Source organism: Gopherus flavomarginatus, chromosome 2 (assembly GCF_025201925.1).
Source record: "Gopherus flavomarginatus isolate rGopFla2 chromosome 2, rGopFla2.mat.asm, whole genome shotgun sequence".
In the NCBI taxonomy this organism is placed as follows: Eukaryota; Metazoa; Chordata; order Testudines; family Testudinidae; genus Gopherus; species Gopherus flavomarginatus.
The window spans coordinates 54,649,743-54,668,720 of record NC_066618.1 but is presented as its reverse complement, the minus strand read 5'-3'; the positions used below and the strand labels follow the sequence as shown (position 1 = coordinate 54,668,720).

The 18,978-nt window shown below is 39.9% G+C and overlaps 1 protein-coding gene across 1 annotated transcript in view; it reads left to right on the top strand.

Moving 5' to 3' along the window:
* Positions 1-18,978, top strand: part of THSD7A (thrombospondin type 1 domain containing 7A) — a 562,828-nt gene that overhangs the window by 419,442 nt on the left and 124,408 nt on the right. Inside the window, exons 10-12 of the mRNA XM_050938787.1 lie at positions 8,569-8,803; positions 12,967-13,082; positions 17,458-17,590. Of these exons, the coding sequence (XP_050794744.1) occupies positions 8,569-8,803; positions 12,967-13,082; positions 17,458-17,590 (484 nt within the window). The remainder of the gene's footprint in view (positions 1-8,568; positions 8,804-12,966; positions 13,083-17,457; positions 17,591-18,978) is intronic.

Below are 18,978 nucleotides of genomic sequence, written 5' to 3'. Positions count from 1 at the left end.
CTTTTCCATATCCACAGTCAAGGCATCTAAGTGGCAAACCACATGCTACACAAAGTTGGATGGTCAGGGGAAATTTGGGCCAACAATGCTGGCACAAACCTTTATTGTAACTCTCAGATAAAATCTAAATTAAAGTGGAGCTAAGTTTGAGACTCCATCTCAGTGTCTTGGGGTAAAAGCATTATGAGGTTGTTGTAATTATGTCAAAACTAAGCATTACATATCCAAGAAATTTGGAGTTAAGGTTAAACTTAAGAGAAATCCAACCAAACATGCACAGGTTTGGAAATATTCAGTTAAAGCACCCAAAATACCTAACTCCAACTAGGAGTGATGCTATACAATAACCATACAACTATGTTTTATGTAAAATAGTGTTTGTGGTCCCAAATTAGATTAAACTTAATTTTAAGGACACATTAGATTTCCTTCCAACCATCATGGGTGTCTCTAGAGCTATGATTAAGCCTGTGTGAAATGACTGTGCAAAGGAAATAGCTAATCTCAGCTGGTCAGGCAGCAGCATTTTCTGGGTTGTGGACATATTTACTGATCAAACAGTATCCAGACAGAACTTTATTCAGTGAACCCCCAAACGTACAATGTCTGAGACTGAATTCCCAATACACCATACATACACAAGCATGCCTAAAAAAAGTGACTCTGGAAAATAATTATATCTAATATCCTACTCCTTTTAGATGTATTTGCTGATACTATGAACTAAATCACCAGAACTCCGCTTCATGAACATACAGCATTTTATAGGAGTTGTGCAAGCTGTATTGAGCAGCATACTTGAGCTTTTGATTAAGCAATAGTATCGCCAAACCCTGTGCTCCAAATGATATTGTTCTATGAAGTAATGTCATGTTCAATTTTCTCATTTAAAAAAAAAACACCAGAGCAATCAGGAATTGTACTATTGCAACTCAAGTCGTGTCACATTACACCAGATTCAAAAAGCGAAAACATGTAGGTATTACGTGTTAACAAAAGTGGCAATCCTACAGTATTTGTTAATATTTTACTGTTGGAAAATAGGCACTGCCAAATATCTATATTTTACAGAAAAACAAGCGCTTCATCAGTCAAATCAGTAGAGGCATTATCTATACAGAGAATTTGAGCAATTATCACTGCCACCATTCATTTGTTATCCACTTTTGAATTTTAAAGAATACAAAATCAAAGACAGTCTGCTATTTTTATCCAATCAGTACAACATCAGAGGGACAGATTTTTAAAGTATTCAGACATCTAAACATGTAGATGGGTACCTAATGGGATTTTATCTGCATCTTTCGGTGCTTAGATACCTTTAAAAAACTGTCCCAAGAACCTTACACATTACTGCACTGCAGCATCCTGGCCATCTTCACTTGAAGGAGGATTCATCTGAAGGAAGAGGGACAAGCAGTGTTGCACCCTTGACTCCCCCACATAAGTCCTGCAGAGTTCTGGCAGGGTAACCTCCAGGGGATTCAAGAAAAATGGGGAAGATTTAGCAGAGCTGACACTTTTGACATTTACCCTTCTGAACAGCTCTATTGGAAGTACAAGGGATGATTTTTAATACTCATATAATAAGTAGTTGCCATAGATAGATAGATCTACATGAGAAAAGAGAAATGCTGTTTAAAAATGAGTTATCCCTTTCTCTTCCCTATTCCAACATCTCAAAAATCACAATAGCTAGATTTTGAAAAGACAATTATCTAATAACCCCCCCACAAAAAATGAAATTTTCATGGGCTGTTGGCTTTCATGTGTAACTCAAGACATTTGCTTTTAATTGCTTATTCAGCATTACAGGAAACAGAGATATTACCACCCTTTACTACTGCAAATCTTGAATGTATGCCACAGAATATAAACCTGATTTTAGGAGACACTGACTACCATTGGGAGTCAGGGTGTGCAACAGTAAAACAAAAAACATTAAGCAAATATCTACCAAAATTCCACCACAATTTTAAATTTCCTTCTAAAAAGTGGATATCCAATCCCAGTGGGAGTTGCTGCTGCTCAGCCCCTCCAAGGATCATACTTGAGGCCCTGATTCAGTCAAACTGTAAGCATGGGAGTAAATCTATGCTGATTCGGCACTGATTGGAGACAACGGGGTCTGGATCAGGTCCCAAAGCACCTAAGCATATGCTTTGCTGAATAGGGGTGGGATTACTCATACTTAAAGTTAACTATGTGGTTGTGGAATGAAGGCCACAGAGAATAAATATGATTTATGAATAAAATATAACCTTGCAGAACTGAAATACCATTCCACGGTAGCTAAAGTATAGTTTTCACCTTTTCTTGGATTAAACTATATCATTTCAGATTATAACTTTTAGGCTTCACTAAAATTAGATTGGTTGTTATTTTCCTGACAGTAAATCCACTATACCCCTTAGTCACTTCTTGTTTGACAAATAATTAGTGACTTTTCACCTTAAGAAATACACAACAAAGGTTTAGCTATGCTTCCAGAATTGATTGCATCATTATTTCTGTAGACAATGCTCTTCACACTGGAAAAGCATCAGATGATTTAGAGACACAAATTTATGATTTATATATGTGGGCCTTTGACTAAAAGCACGCTGCAGCTGATCCTGGATAGTTCAATTCTAGGATCCTGAGATTCTGACAATAACCATGCAATCCAATTATTATAAATTCAAATAATATTGCAGTCCTTCAAAGTAGCATCAGTGCTTTACTCTGATTCAGCAAGGTACTTAAGCATAGTTGAAGTTCAAGCATGCAAGTAATCTGTTGAAATTGATGGAAGTACTTAAGCCTGTGCAACTACCTTTTTGGATCCAGGCCTGAATTTGCTTCTTATTACTTCATCATCTGTGATCTCTCTCTCACTCACTCTCTCTTTTTGAAAGAAAGTGAAAATCATATCCTGTCACTCTGATTATATTATTTTGACATCCAGGAAACCTGAATTTAACTGGATTTGTAACATTGGCCTGTGCCCTGCTGTACATGCAACTCTCATGGAACTAGACTCTTCTGTTTATGGGTTTCAGTTCTTCATTGTATTGCATCCTCTTCATATGCTGCTCATGTGGTATAAAAACAGGGCCGTAGCAACAAAGAACGTGGCTCCCTCCGAACATATGTCCGGGGCCCCTTACAATGCAGAAACTGGAATGCGGTATTTATTTTATACAATATACAGGGTTCATATTATGTATACATAGGCCTACAGTGTACATGTATTCCGTGTTTACGCAAAGCGCTTCTTTCGAGCCTTGTTCTCTGCAAATTGGTTAATCAATGCGTCATATCCAGAGATCTGGCAATCTTGTTTTCGATTGAGATAACTGCAAGCGCAGAAAGCCTGTCATCTGTCATGGTTGAGTGCAGGATATTCTTGATCAGTTTCATTCTGCTGAAGCTCCTTTCAGCACCAGCGTCAGTAACTGGTGTGGTCAGAAGAATTCTGATGCAAATGCAAAGATTCGGATATATCTCCTGAAGGCTGTTCTTGTATATGTACGTTAAAAAATTGTTTGCCGTGACAAGTCCTCTCTCTTTCTCGATGACATAAATAAAACGATTCAATTCCATTATGAGTTCGTTGGCATCAATGTCTCCCATTTTTCTTTCAAAATTTTTGCTGTGATTCTCCAGTTCATTTTCTCTGTGACACTGCTTCAGGCTGTTAGCGTTGTACAGAAATCCAAACAACTTATACCACTCCACGAGTTGGTCAAATCGCAACGAAACAGAAGATATGGCCTGATCAGTGAGAACAAGAAAGAACTGCGATTTTAATTTTTCTTCAGCAGAAAGATGACTCGAGTCATCAGCACATTCGTAATCAAACATTCTCTTCTTACGTCGCACCTTGGTTTCTGGAATCACCTGCTCAATACCCATATACTCTGCTATTTCACGTGCATTTGTGACCACAGAGTTATATCCTGTATTTCGATAGTCTTCCAAATACTTCATTGTAGCACCAACTTCTGCCTGCAGTACGTCAATTGACGCATCTGGTGACTGAATTAATTTGCTGGTTTTATTGACGTGAAATAGTATATCGTACCACGTGTACACAGTCAGAACAAAAGGCCATGTAGTAACGTGGTCTAAAAGCGCATCGGCTTCTGTTGCTGTATTGCCATCTTTCTTTTCGAGTGCATATTCTTGCAAAGATGACAAAGCATTGCACAATTCTTCAAGGTGATAATGCAATGGCTTCACAGCATCAATTCTCGACTCCCAACGAGTGTCTGATAACCCTTTAACAGATATTGGCATATGTTCTTGAAGTATATCCCAACGTGAAGGTGAAGAAGAAAAGATAACGTATATTCTGTTAATCAGACCGAAAAAGTCAACGGCATATTTCGATGACTTTGCCACGTCTGAGATCACAAGATTCCAAGTGTGAGCTCCACATGGTACATACAAGGCACGGTCATTTATTTTTAGCATGAGGGCTTGAACTCCTTTATTCTTTCCTCTCATATTTGCTCCGTTATCATAAGCTTGGCCTCTCATGTGAGCAATGTCTATTCCTAAGTTGTTTGCCTTTTCAAGAAATGCTTCCAATAAGCCCTCGCCAGTTGTATCATGAACATTAAGAAAACCAACAAACGCTTCACGAATATTGACACCATCTTCACTGTTGCATTCAACAAAGCGTAACACCACAGACATCTGTTCTTCATGTGACACGTCGGGAGTACAGTCCAAAATAACTGAATAATATTTTGCTTTTTTAAGCTGTGCTATGTTGGCCTCTTGAATGTTACTGGCAACAAGTTGAATCAGCTCGTTTTGGATCTGTGGACTGAGGTACTGAACATGTGTCTCTGCCTTCTTAATCCTCTGTAAAAGTTCGCTGAGGACAGTATCATACTTTGCAATCAATTCAAACAGTCCCAAAAAGTTGCCATTCGAAGGATCGCCTAGCTTTTCATTACTTCCTCGAAATGCCAAGTTTCTTTCGGACAAGAAAATAACGACATCAACCATGCGTTTGACAACATTTCTCCAGAAATCTTTCTTTCAGAAAAGCCTGCAATTCGAGTTGGTCAATAGATGTACGGTTTACTATGCCTGACCGAAGGTCAAACCATTTCACCATACAGTCTTGATGACCTTTGCCTGTTTCATGCTGCTGAAGTCTTTTTGACAGTGCTTTCCAAGCAGATGTTCCACGATGTAGCGGTATGTCTCCAGTGCCAAATAATTTACAAGAAAAACAAAAAATGGCATGTTTCTGAACTGAGTACATTAACCATGCACGTCTTATTTTCTCGCCACTTGCCATGGTTCGATAGAAATGAGTACTTGTGAACCTCTATCTTTCCTCATTAAATGGAAATTCGTAACTTTCATTCTGCTGCGGTGGGCCACGTGCAACAATGTCACACACTTGCCTGTCCGATATTATAGACGGCCAATCTCCTGGATCATCAGTCAGTGGTTAAGATTCAGATACTTCTTTCCCGGCAGCAGCTGGAATATCTGTCACAGTTTGTTTGGTAGAACAACTGGCTTCACCTTCGACCTCGCTTGAAGCACTTCTGGATACTTCTGGATACGATTCGTTGCTGCTAGCGCTGTCCGTTTCATGTGCCTGTACCTATACGTTGGATTGCAGCCCAAAATACGTTGACAACTTTGGAATTTTCTCAAGTTCCTTCTCGGCATCTTTTGGTGCCTTTCGTTTACTAGCTCCGCTCTTATACATTCTCTTAGACATCACAAAGTACGCTTCTGCGTTGGAAACGATAAAAAACTAAACAACTAAATTAATAACATTTATCCGCCGACCGCCATTATGAATGCAAATACACATTCTTTGAATGGGTCCAACTAAAATTCGAAACTGACCGACAGACAACTGATGTAGCCAATAGCATTATGATGTATCATAATGACTTCACGGTTTTCTCAGTAAAACCGACATGGATTGTGCAATAGCGTCAATAAATGTCACTTACCTAGTTATACCTTACATTTTTTTTGCCACTTTTAGGGGCCCCCTTCCTTGCGAGGCCCCCTCCGGTCGGAGGGTATGGAGGGCGCTCGCTACGCCTCTGTATAAAAAGGTCATAAAACCAGTGGAATTAGCCTCCAGGAAGTACCACTGGTGTAGTAGGGGTCACTGAATTGGCTTAAGATATGCATGTAACAGCCTTTTTTTTTTCTGGCCCCTTTCATAGCTCCTGATGTAGGGAGTGTGTCTCAGGTAGGGGACTAGCCAGTGTATTGCTGCTCTCCAGCTATTCTTATCTATTTTTGTCTGCAGGAACAGCCCATAAGGCTATGCTGAGTATGAGGAAACACAGAGACAGAATAAAACTCTTCCTTCTCATCATGTCCATTCCTGCACTGAGCAGACTTCTGCTAGAACTGAGAATCTGGCCAGGGTGCACATACTCTTGTGTGCACCAGCTTATCTAGGACTACATCCACCTTAAGTAGCTAAACCACACCAGTTATACTGCCAGAGGACCCAAGTGGCTAAGGAAGTAGTGGCTGGATTTGTTTAAATCTACTCAGAGAGACACAGATTTTTGTGTGTAGTATGAGATGTTCCGCAGTCACTTGTATGTGTCTTTTCTGGAATCATTCTCCTCATCTGGCTTGAAGGGAATTTACAAAGTTTCCTTTCTGTGAGCCTGGCAGTACCTCAGTTGTGTTTCCAAACTCATCTTCGCTGTGCAACAAGAAACCCAGGAAAATCATTATCTGAAAATCTAAAATGACAGTAAAGGACATGATGCTGTGACCTTACACATATCACAGCTGTCACACATACCCAATTTTAATATATACAACAACACTCTCTTTGTGTGCCATATAGGGCTGCAGTTTTGGGGTTTTTTTCCCTTGCCATAATCCTTCCAATAAATTAGCTTTAATTAGGAAGCATGCACTGAGGATTGGTTTTGCATAGGTCTTAACCTCAAACTTAAACCCTGTTGCTGTGGTCTCGTGGGAGTGAAGAAACAAATATAACATGTATCTAAATACTTCAGAACTACTGTGGCAGTTCTTCGAAGCATAATGCAGATGCTACAGGTGTTTTCCTTTATATCTGTCGTGGTACAAACATGGTACTGCTGGGTTGGGAAAAAATACAGAGATTGGAAAAAAAACACAAATGGCAACATGGGGGGAAAAAACTGAAATAAGAAATATGATCTAGGGAGGGGAGAATAAGATGCCACGCTATTGGCCAGACCCTTATCTAGTGGTCGGAACATGGCATTGGGAAGCAAGCTTTTAATGTGGGATTCAGAGTTTAAGGCCAGAAGGGACAAGATTAGGTTGTCTAGTTAGAACTTCTTTATATTGCACACCATTGAATTTCAGCCATTTACTCCTGAATTGAGCCCAATAACTTGTGTTTGTATTTAGCTAAAGCATATGTTGGATCAGATCAGAGGTCTCACTGGTCCAGTATTCTGTGTCTGACAGTGGCCAATACCACATACTTCAGAGGAAGGTGCAAGAATCCCCTTAGTGGATAGTTATGGAATAACCAGATAGTTACAAGACATTTCTTTCCAACACCAGACAGATAATTGGCTTATGCCCTGAAATACTATTGTTGTTACTGTTTTATTATTTAATTTTGTTTTAATGACATAGGATGGCTTATATCTTTCATTTTTTTATCTCCTCTAAAGTAAATATGAATCTTCTGCTTATGCATATCATAGAAGTACAGGGCTGGAAGGGACCTCACTCAAAGCAGGACTACATAATAACTAGACCATCCCTGACAGAAGTTTGTCTAAACTGTTCTTAAAAACCTCCAATGACAGAGATTCCACAACCTCTCTAGGCTATTTGTTCCAGTGCTTAACTACTCTGACAGGAAGTTTTTCCTGACGTCCAACCTAAATCTCCCATGCCACAATTTAAGCCCATTGCTTCCTGCCTATCCTCAGAGGTTGAGAACAAATTTTCACCCTCTTCCTTCTATCAACTCTTTATGCCTTTGAAAACTGTTATGTCCCACCTCAATCTTCTCTTCTCCAGACTAAATAAATTGAATTTTTTCAATCTTTCCTTGCCATGTTTTCTAGACCTTTAATCACTGTACCGAATTCTTTGGTGATTATGTGATGTGGATAAATATCAGCTGGAATCTAGGACAAGATCTCCAAACTCATTTTCAGTAGTTCCCTGGACTGGACATAAACAGTGGTCTCCAGAGGGGTATATCTAGTGAATTTAACCTTGTTTTCCACTTATAACCTTCCTCTCCTCACCAAAATGCTATTTAACATAGTCTCCACGGTGGCAAATCTCAAACTAAAAACAGGTTATTCATTATTCCCAGCAGATTAAGATGCCGTATGATGTACAATCTAATCATTTGAACATTGCCCTCATGTATATTTCATTTTCTGTTCATGATCTATGCTGTATGTTTTTTCATTACTATTTAATAACTTGAATAAGGGGCAAGGAAGGGTTTAGAAGGACACGTATTCCAATATGTATTTAATATGAATCTCAAATATATTTATATTTATTTTTTCCCACTGTATGAACATATGCACTGCTCTGTTGTTCTAGGAGGCATTCAGTGCCCAAACAGTAGTGCACTTCAGGAAGCACGCAGCTGTAATGAACACTCTTGCACTGTGTACCACTGGCAGACTGGGCCCTGGGGTCAGTGTATAGAAGATGTCTCTGTGTCCACTTTCAACTCATCTACCAGTTGGAATGGGGAGGCCACCTGTGCTGTTGGGATGCAAACAAGAAAAATCATCTGTGTGAGGGTCAACGTGGGACAAGTGGGACCAAAAAAGTAAAGATCTTTGAACTATTCTTTATTTAGTTAATTATTATTATTATTTTGCTTTTTTAAGATGCAGGTAATCAGTATGGACTTATTTGCAAAGGGAGATAATTCAACTGATGGTCAAGTCTGCTCTGATGAGTAAATAATGTTTAAAAAGCACAAAATCTAAAATGCTAGCAGAACCGTAGAGCAAAGAGTAGGTGATCGCAATGGGAAAGCTTCACTACAATGGACTCTGCTGACTGCTTCATTTCAGAATTGTCAATCAGAGACACCGACTCCAAGCATCTTGGTCCAATCCATCTTCTCAGCCAGGAATTACCCTGTGCCTTCCGTGGGGTCTTGGCAGGGCCGGCACTTCCATTAGGCAACCCTAGGCTGTTGCCTAGGGTGCCAGGATTCGAGGTGGCGGCATTTTGTGCGCTCCCCATGGGGCGCACGGGAGCTTCCGGTTCCTCTCCCGTCACGCCGCCGAAGAAGGACCTTCTGCCGACGTGCCACGGAAAACAGCGGCAGGCAATTGAGCAGCTCAATGACTATCGCTGTCACCTGCGGCATTTTGGCAGAGGGTCCGTCTTCGGCGTCGTGATGGGAGTGGAACCGGAAGCTCCTGCACACTCCATGGGGAGTGCACAAAATGCCGCCCCCCAAATTCTGCCTAGGGTGCCAGAAACTCTGGCGCTGCTCCTGGGTCTTGGGGAGGCATTGTTTCACCTCATTTCACTCCTCAGCACTGATTGCCATATATGGCAGTAAAGACTTTTGAGGGAGCGGGAAGGTAGATCACATATTTCGCCACTGGAGAGGGGTTCAGGATTGAACGCCATTTAGTTGCTATGTTACTGCCCCTGAGGGTCTGGTAGCGGTTTGCCCCTCAAGATCCAAGTATTATTCTGCAGCTGTAGATCTTTGTCTACTAGATTTCTCACCATGGAACCAGGAAGGACCAGGATAGAGATCTTAGTTTGTATACGTGTTAGGTGTTTTTTACATAACCAAGATTTTAAGGGGTCTATGTGGCCCAGTAGTTTAATTGCCCAGTTTGGTGTAAGACCATGGTTTGAAAACAAATTAACTGTGAGTGAAATGAGTTTGATGGTATCTCACACAATCACCGTACAGTCTGTCACTCTGTAGTATGGTCAATGTATCCGGGTCAGGAGAGGTCCAGAGATGGAATTGCTGGTGTTTTGCAGGACAAGAACAAAGTGGCTTACCAGAGCTCTTTAAAAAAGTTTAAACAGCTGCACTTGCACTGCACCTTTGCCCAATGCCACCAATGTCTTGCTTTCATCAGCATGGCACTCATTTTAAATTCACTTTAAAAGGAAGAGTGGAGAAGGAAAACTCATATATGTGATAGTTAGCACATCACATTTTAAAATGTGTACACATGCAACCACATTAAAATGCTGTTAATAGGCATTCCATGCAATGTTAGTGGGCAACCATTTTACATTTTAAAAAAATCATTCTACAGTGAGTTTTCCTTTGATTTTTAAATCAGCCATTAGAGTGCTTGCCTTTGATTTGACCTTAACATTTTGAAAACAGGACTATTGTATCTTGTCATAGACAAATCCTGTGAAATGAGAACAAAAAGGCATTGGTTATCTTTCAAACTGTCATGTTAAATTCATTAAATCATTTTTAAATAGCATAGATTCGACATGAAAATGTAAATAGGAACCTCATTTTAAACGTCCCTTAATAAAACCGATTACTGTGGTATGATAAAATCAATATTATTGGCCTTATCTACCTTACAAGTAAGAAACGTCAGCTCATATCACTTTTGTTTCATTTCACGTTGAATAAGGGTTGGAAAAGAAAATCAATAGCCTGCATTAAGCTACATATACCAAACAGAAACGTTAATAAGCATAGAAGTGGCTTTTTAATTGAACCAATTGCCTCATCAAAAGGCCTCTGAGTAAGGGCTGGAACCTGCAGTCTTCATGAAAAATGAAGCCCTCAATTAGTCAAATTGCATATAATCTTGATTTTGTCAATGTAAATGTTGTGGTGTCTGTTTACACATCTTTATGTAAAAAAAAAGTCATTAGGAAGTTAGTATTTGCCAAACTTTATCATACAGTTACCAAAGATATCTCCTATTTTAACAACAGGAAAAACTCTGAAAACGTTAAGAAATGTATTTGGACATAAGCTTTTGTGGGCTAAAACCCACTTCATCGGATGCATGCAGTGAAAAATACATTAGGAAGATATATATACACAGAGAATATGAAAAAATGAGTGTTGCCATACCAACTATAACAAGAATAATCAATTAAGGTGGGCTATTATCAGCAAGAGAAAAAAACTTTTGTAGTGATAATCAGGATGGCCCATTTCCAACAGTTGACAAGAAGGTGAGAGTAACAGTAGGTGGGAAAATTAGCATGGGGAAATAGTTTTATTTTCTGTAATGACCCATCCACTCTCAGTCTTTATTCAAGCCTAATTTAATGGTGTCCAGTTTGCAAATTAATTCTAATTCAGCAGTTTCTCATTGGAGTCTGTTTTTGAAGTTATTTTGTTGGAGTATTGTGACTAGTCTCTAAATTTGTTAGTCTCTAAGATGCCACAAGTACTCCTTATTCTTTTTGCTGATACAGACTAACCCAGCTACCACTCTGAAATCTGAAAACGTAGTCACTGTGTGGTAACTGTTGTCAAATACTCTTTATAACTGGCAACTGTATTTGATTACGCACGCGCGCACACACTCACTTACTCTCTGATTCTCCAGTCTGCTGAGGCTACTTTGTGCCATGTAAGTGACACAATATGAACTTGAAAGGGTCAGAATAGTTGGCGAGAGTTCCTCTTTTAGAGAAGAAATTTCTGCCAGTTGAAAGCTAGCAGAGGTGCTTCAATCACCCCCACTACCTCTGGAGGGAGAGGGCGTGTCAAGAGTCTCCTGTGGGCAGGAGGTGGTGGCATGTCCTGCTGCAGCCCATATAGTAATAATGGAAGACAGAACAGGTTCCCTGCTACTCTTACATCCATCGGGGCTGGGTACCTGAGAATCAGGAAGGTGCAGCCAGCTTCCTGCAGCTGCCACTCCGGTTCATCCAAGCATAGTTTGGCCGTAGTGGAAATCAGGGGCATAATATGTAATGTCTTTGCATAAATAAACACTAGCACATAATGCACAAGATCCTTTCCATGACAAAATAAATACAGGAAACAATCCTGCATTCGTAGGGGAGAAAACTGGATGATCTAAATGGCCTTTTCTGAATCAAGTGGCTGTGTTCCTTAATTCATGTCAAATATGTATTGGTTTATGAATGCATATAGCCAATTTGAATCATCCAGATGTCTAAAATCCTAGAGAACCATAATGTGCATGAATGCAGATTAGTTATTGATATATATTGTGAAGAACTGTGCTAAATGTGGTCTGGTCTATACGAAAATGTTTTGCAAACATAGCAAAAATTCACTCTACTGTAAATGCAGTTCTACCAGCAAAAAAATAAAAATAAAAAATGCTTTTGCCATCATAGCATCTTTTGTTTGGGGAACTGGTTCTTTAAAGAGTTCTTTAAATCAGTATAGCTTTTACCAGTTCACCGACAAAATAAGCTATCCTGGTTTAAAGAGCTCTTTTGTGGGTATAAGCTGTGTCTCCACTAGGAGGGAGTGCCAGTATAACTATCTTGAAGACCCTTTCTAGCATAGACAAGGCCTAAAAATAAGCAACATCTAAACTGCTGGATTTAAATAACCATCCTAAGAAGTCTCTCTATATCATTTTTCTTAAGCTCTTCAGAAGTACAGATAACAAAGGCTTCTTGCCCTAGTTTGTCCACCTTCTCTCAATGATTGTTCTGTCTCATGTTGATCAAGATTACTTGCATCTCAACTGCCGGGCATGCTTTCCTGCAAATGGCAGCTGGAATCCTTATCCTTAAACTGAAAAGCAGTGCGGGAGGCGGGGAGGGGTTATAATATAACTCCCATTAAATGTATTCATACACTTAGCACCTTGTGCAACATTTGAAAATATAGAGGATAGCATTTAAATGATTTAAAAAAAAATCCAATCATAGCTCAGTCATGGGCAGTGCTGATCAGCTGCAGGTGCTCAGCATCCCTCAGGAGTTAACATGGTCATAGAATGATCATTCATTTTATAATGTTCCTTTTTTTTCTAGATGTCCTGAAAGCCTTCGACCAGAGACAGTGAGGCCTTGTTTGCTTCCTTGTAGGAAAGACTGTATTGTGACTCCATACAGTGACTGGACATTGTGTTCTTCCCCATGTCAAGAAGGTAATAGAATTCAGTGTGTATTAGAGGACAGATTATTTAAAAATAAACCATACACTTAGTTAGTTATTATGTAGGCTTCTGACAGATTGGTATTGGCAACGTTTTTTCTCTTAGATGGTGCACTTGTATTTCAGAGAGAGGCCACTGTGACCTAGCAGTTGCTATGGTGAACGATTATTTTTATTGAATATTAAAACAACATACAGTAATTGCACAAATCCTTCTAGAACCCATTATAACACTGTCCTTACAGCTGCCTATTTCAGTGGACTGTGTGCAGACACTCTAAATTTTCTTTATTACTTAATTATGTATATTTTGTAATAGCTTTTTTCCCCACTCTGCCTACTTTTGTATTGCAAACTCTTTGTTGGATCTGACATTTTACAAATAGCTCATTAGTCACATAGACATGAATACTCTAACACCATTGAAGATTGCAATGCAGTTGTACAACTAGAAAAACATTTTAAATGCAGTCAGATTTGCCCTTGCATACTGCTCCGTTTGACTTCACTGGAAAACCTGAGCAAGTATCCTAGGGCAAAATTTGATTCTGTGCTTGTTTTAACAAATGTGTATGATTGTAATAGGCCCAACAAAGGTTAAAAGTCTCTGTCATGTGAGTCCTAAAGTTTAACAGAAGTCGTTCTCTTTCATTTTTGTCCATTCCCTTTTATACTACCTTCAGAATTATAAGAAAATAAACCACAAAAATAACCAACATTCCAATTAATATTAAGGTTCTGAATTAAACGCCCACTGCAAAGTCTTTTTAATGCACCTGTCACAGCTTTTAAAAGAAGTTACACAGCATAGATGTATTTGAATTTTTATTGCTTTGAAATCATCATTACAGCAGAAGCATTGAAAAAATTACTGTTGCCCCGATATTTCTGCCTTATCACTTTTTCTCTTTTAAGCTTAACAGGAGATATTCTTCTAATATGCACTATTATAGGCATAGTCAATAATGTAATTCCCTGTTCATGTGTGTTAATTCCCTCATGGAACATGGTAATTACTCATTGTCACTTATTATATAAAAAAATGAGACTGTTGCATCAAATAAACACCTTTTAAACATCAAAGTCAATTCGCCATGCTTTACAAAGGACGCAAAAAGTCACTTTTACAGTAATTCCAATTAGTTATTGGAGCATACAACAACTAATAAAGAATTAGGGAGATTAAATGTATAACCTTAAAAATGTGATAGCTGGGACCACTGAATTTGATAGTACACGGTGTTGGGTATGCTACTTAAAACTTGGAATGAATTATTTCATAACCACCATAATATTACTATGAAGCCCTAGAATCACTTCTATTATACTATAATTTCAGAGCAATATTATAATTTTCTCATTGAGATGCTTTGCGGGGTCTGGCAAGGGTGCAAAACTGTCTTGTTTTATTTTAGTTTAAAAAAGGTTCTTAATAACTTGAGTGTATCCTCAGGAACCATGTACTGCAAATTGAAACACGCTGATTATAAACAAAATAATACGGAGAGGCAAATCAGATAATAAATGGATTAGTGGAATGAATATCATTTCTACTCAGTAGCCAAATGTTATCTCAATATCTTTGCAATAATGTTCAGTTTACAATAGTCACCTGTTCCTGCTGCTTCTGTCAGCAGCATCTCTGGGAGTCTCTTCTGCTTTGTGCCTTGAGACAGGTCCTGGCTCTTGCTCTGGCTCCTTTACTGACTACCTGAGAATTCCTCCTGTTTTGAAGAATACCGAGGTGGCGTAGTCTGGTGTAGTAGTTCTTGCATTGTTCACCTCTCAGCCACTGATGTTGGAGCGTTGACTACGAGCCCTGGCTGCCCAGATGCTGCAGTGACCTTTTGGAAGCTATTCCCAGCCCACTCAGCATGGCTTGGAGCAACACTAATGCCCTAAATGAAGCTCTTCTTTGCAGTTTAGGACCAGATTGCCACAATTATCCATACTAGGTTTTTAAGGCTATTTTTTACAAAAAATGTCTACTTTTAACTTAAAACTTCTAGTTTATGGTAGCTTTAAAAGCAAATCAATACTGTGGGCTGTGGAATGACTACAGAGTTATGGTTCCACTCAAATTTTTTTTTGCCCAGAGCTCGGATTTTTTGAATATGACCACAATCTAATTTTTACTGAAATAATTTACTATTTATCATCAATACTAAATGTCTATAATAATGAAAAATGTGTGACCAGTAAATTAAGTCATAGCAGGGAAATAAAACTTCACATTTAAACATGATGCATGCTCTTGAGGAAGGTAGTCGATTTTAGGGTAGTCAGAGTCCCATATGGGAAACACAGATGTAGTTAAAATAAATCTTGGATAAAGACTAATGCATAAATTAAATCTGCCACACACCTCCTGACTGTGGAGATAAAAGAATTAGGTTTTGTTATTGGGCTCTTTAGGGAATGGAGCTTTATTGTTCACTGCATTATGTACATTTCTGCTTATATGTTTTAATTTTAAGGCTAAAATCTATGAAGCCATACAGCATCGTAGCATATCAGACCCATCTAGCATATCACTCGTGCCAAACCAACCTGATCTCCTCCTTTGAGAAGGTGACAGATTATTTAGACAAAGGAAATGCAGTAGACCTAATTTATCTCGATTTCAGTAAGGCATTTGACACGGTTCCACATGGGGAATTATTAGTCAAATTGGAAAAGATGGGAATCAATATGAAAATTGAAAGATGGTTAAGGAACTGGTTAAAGGGGTGACTACAACGGGTCGTACTGAAGGGTGAACTGTCAGGCTGGAAGGAGGTTACTAGTGGAGGTCCTCAAGGATCGGTTTTGGGATCAATCTTATTTAACCTTTTTATTACTGACCTTGGCACAAAAAGTGGGAATGTGCTAATAAAGTTTGCGGATGACACAAAGCTGGGGGGTATTGCTAACACAGAGAAGGACCGGGATATCATACAGGAAGATCTGGATGACCTTGTAAACTGATGTAATAGTAATAGGATGAAATTTATTAGTGAAAAGTGCAAGGTCATGCACTTAGGGATTAATAATAAGAATTTTAGATATACGTTGGGGACACATCAGTTGGAAGCAACAGAGGAGGAGAAGGACCTTTGAGTATTGGTTGATCACAGGATGACTATGAGCCGCCAATGTGATATGGCCGTTAAAAAAGCTAATGCGGTTTTAGGATGCATCAGGTGAGGTATTTCCAGCAAAGATAAGGAGGTGGTAGTACCGTTACATAAGGCGCTGGTGAGACCTCACCTGGAATACTGTGTGCAGTTCTGGTCTCCCATGTTTGAGAAGGATGAATTCAAGCTGGAACAGGTTCAGAGACGGGCTATTAGGATGATCCGAGGAATGGAAACCTTGTCATATGAAAGGAGACTCAAAGAGCTTGGCTTGTTTAGTCTAGCCAAAAGAAGGCTGAGGGGGGATATGCTTGTTCTTTATAAATATATCAGAGGGATTAATATTAGGGAGGGAGAGGAATTATTTAAGCTTAGTACCAATGTAGACACAAGAACGAATGGGTATAAACTGGACACTAGGAAGTTTAGACTTGAAATTAGACGAAGGTTTCTAACCATTAGAGGAGTGAAGTTCTGGAACAGTCTTCCAAGGGGAGTAGTGGGGGCAAAAGACATATCTGGCTTTAAGACTAAGCTTGATAAGTTTATGGAAGGGATGGTATGATGAGATAGCTTAATTTTGGCAATTGATCTTTGATTACCAGCAGATAAGTATGCCCAGTGGTCGGTGATGGGATGGGATCTGAGTTACTGCAGAGAATTCTTTCCTGAGTCCTGGCTGGTGAGTCTTGCCCACATGCTCAGGGTTTAGCTGATCTCCATATTTGGGGTCGGGAAGGAATTTTCCTCCCTGGCAGATTGGCAGAGTCCCTGGAGGTTTTTCGCCTTCCTCTGCAGCGTGGGGCATGGGTCACTTGCTGGTGGACTCTCTGCAGCTTGAGGTCTTCAAACCACAATTTGAAGACTTCAATAACTCAGGCATAGGTTAGGGGTTTGTTATAGAAGTGGATGGGTAGGGTTCTGTGGCCTGCTTTGTGCAGGAGGTCAGACTAGATGATCACATTGGTTCCTTCTGACCCTAAAGTCTATGAATCACTCAATCATACGGTGTATGTATTGATATTGTTACTGACAGAAATGCTTTCTGTACAATGCTGCTTTTTCGCCCTTTGGCTGAGATCAAGTGTAATATTAGGTTAATATCATTAATTTTCTGTTATGGGCAAAATAACTTAGTCTTGTACAGCAACTGAATCAATTATGTAATATACTACAGTCCCAGTATAATCCTAATTCTAGAAATCATCTGTGTGTGGGGGGGAAATAAACACACTGTTGTACTCTTGGTAGGGGATGTCACAGTAAAGCAACAGTCTCGCCATCGAGTCATCCTCCAGCTCCCTGCAAATGGTGGCCGTGACTGCCCAGACACGTTATATGAGGAAAAGGAATGTGAGGCTCCTCCTGTGTGCTATACTTACAGGTAACCCAAATAAATTTTGATAAATTATTCATGTCTCTTCAGCTCTCACCTCCTGTAAAGTGCAAAGGAAAATAGGGTACAGAGCCAAATCAGGCCTGGTAAAAGCAGGTGCAATTCCATTGATTCAGATGGAGTAACACTCATTTACATGAGGCCCATATTTGGCCAATTGTGTTAACATTCTGTTGGATTTACATCTGGATTCCAGTCAGAGTTCCAGTGTTTTGCTTCTAATTACACATATTTGACCTCTGCAGATATAAATGTCATACACGTCACAACATCAACTCTTTGGTGGTTAACTTTCAAATGTTTGAATAATTATCTCTTAGCAAGTTTTTCGGAGCACTGTGTGAGAGCAGTCAAATGTAAAAGCTTTCTTTCTAAATGTTCTAAAAGTGCTTCGTAAATTAAATACATGTAGTATTACTGAAATGCAGTCATCTTCTATATTGGAGGATGACAACCTCTGAGAAGAAAGGACATTTTGCCACAGCTCAGGAAAGTGTGCACACAAGTGGCTTTAAGCTATCCTTGCATCCAATCCAATCCAACCCCAAAACTATCCATCAACTATCCAACAGTCCATCTTCTCATAGATTAGAGCAGGGATCGGCAACCTCTGGCATGCAGCTTGCCCAGATAAGCACCCTGGCGGGCTGTGCTGGTTTGTTTACCTGCCGCATCCACAGGTTTGGCCGATCGCAGTTCCTACCAGCCGCAGTTCACTGTTCCAGGTCAACAGGGGCAGCGGGAAACGGCGGCCAGCGCATCCCTTGGCCCGCACCACTTCCTGCCACCCCCATTGGCCCGGACCGGCGAACCGGCCAGTGGGAGCAGCGAACCACAGCCACTGGGAGCCACAATCAGCCAAACCTGTGGACGTGGCAGGTAAACAAACCGGTCCGCACCATCAGGGTGCTTACTCTGGCAAGCCTCATGCCAAAGGTTACTGATCCCTGGATTAGAGCATCCTCATGGCTGCTGTAATCTTCACCAGAGGACCCAAAAGACCATTCCAGCAGGAAAGGATTACCAGGATATAAGGGTAACCTGACTCCGTGTCCCACACAATTGGGCTATAAGTATGACTGCATGGGAACCACTATAGTGGCTGTGTGCCATCTAAGGATTCCCCTAGGTGAGTGCATTCTGAAGTAGAAGGTGAAGCCACATTAGGAGCTGCTACCGAAGCAGCACAAAGCAGTCCAGGTGTGGCCCCGATGTTTAGACCTTTCCAGTAATGGGAAACTAGTTGAATTTAATTGACAGTATTATATAAATATTATTTTTAATGGAAAGACATGGTTGATTCATAAAGTAATATCCTGTTTCTTCCCTGGTAGCAAAGAACACCTGTTGTTTCTCCTAAATGCTACTGCTCTGTT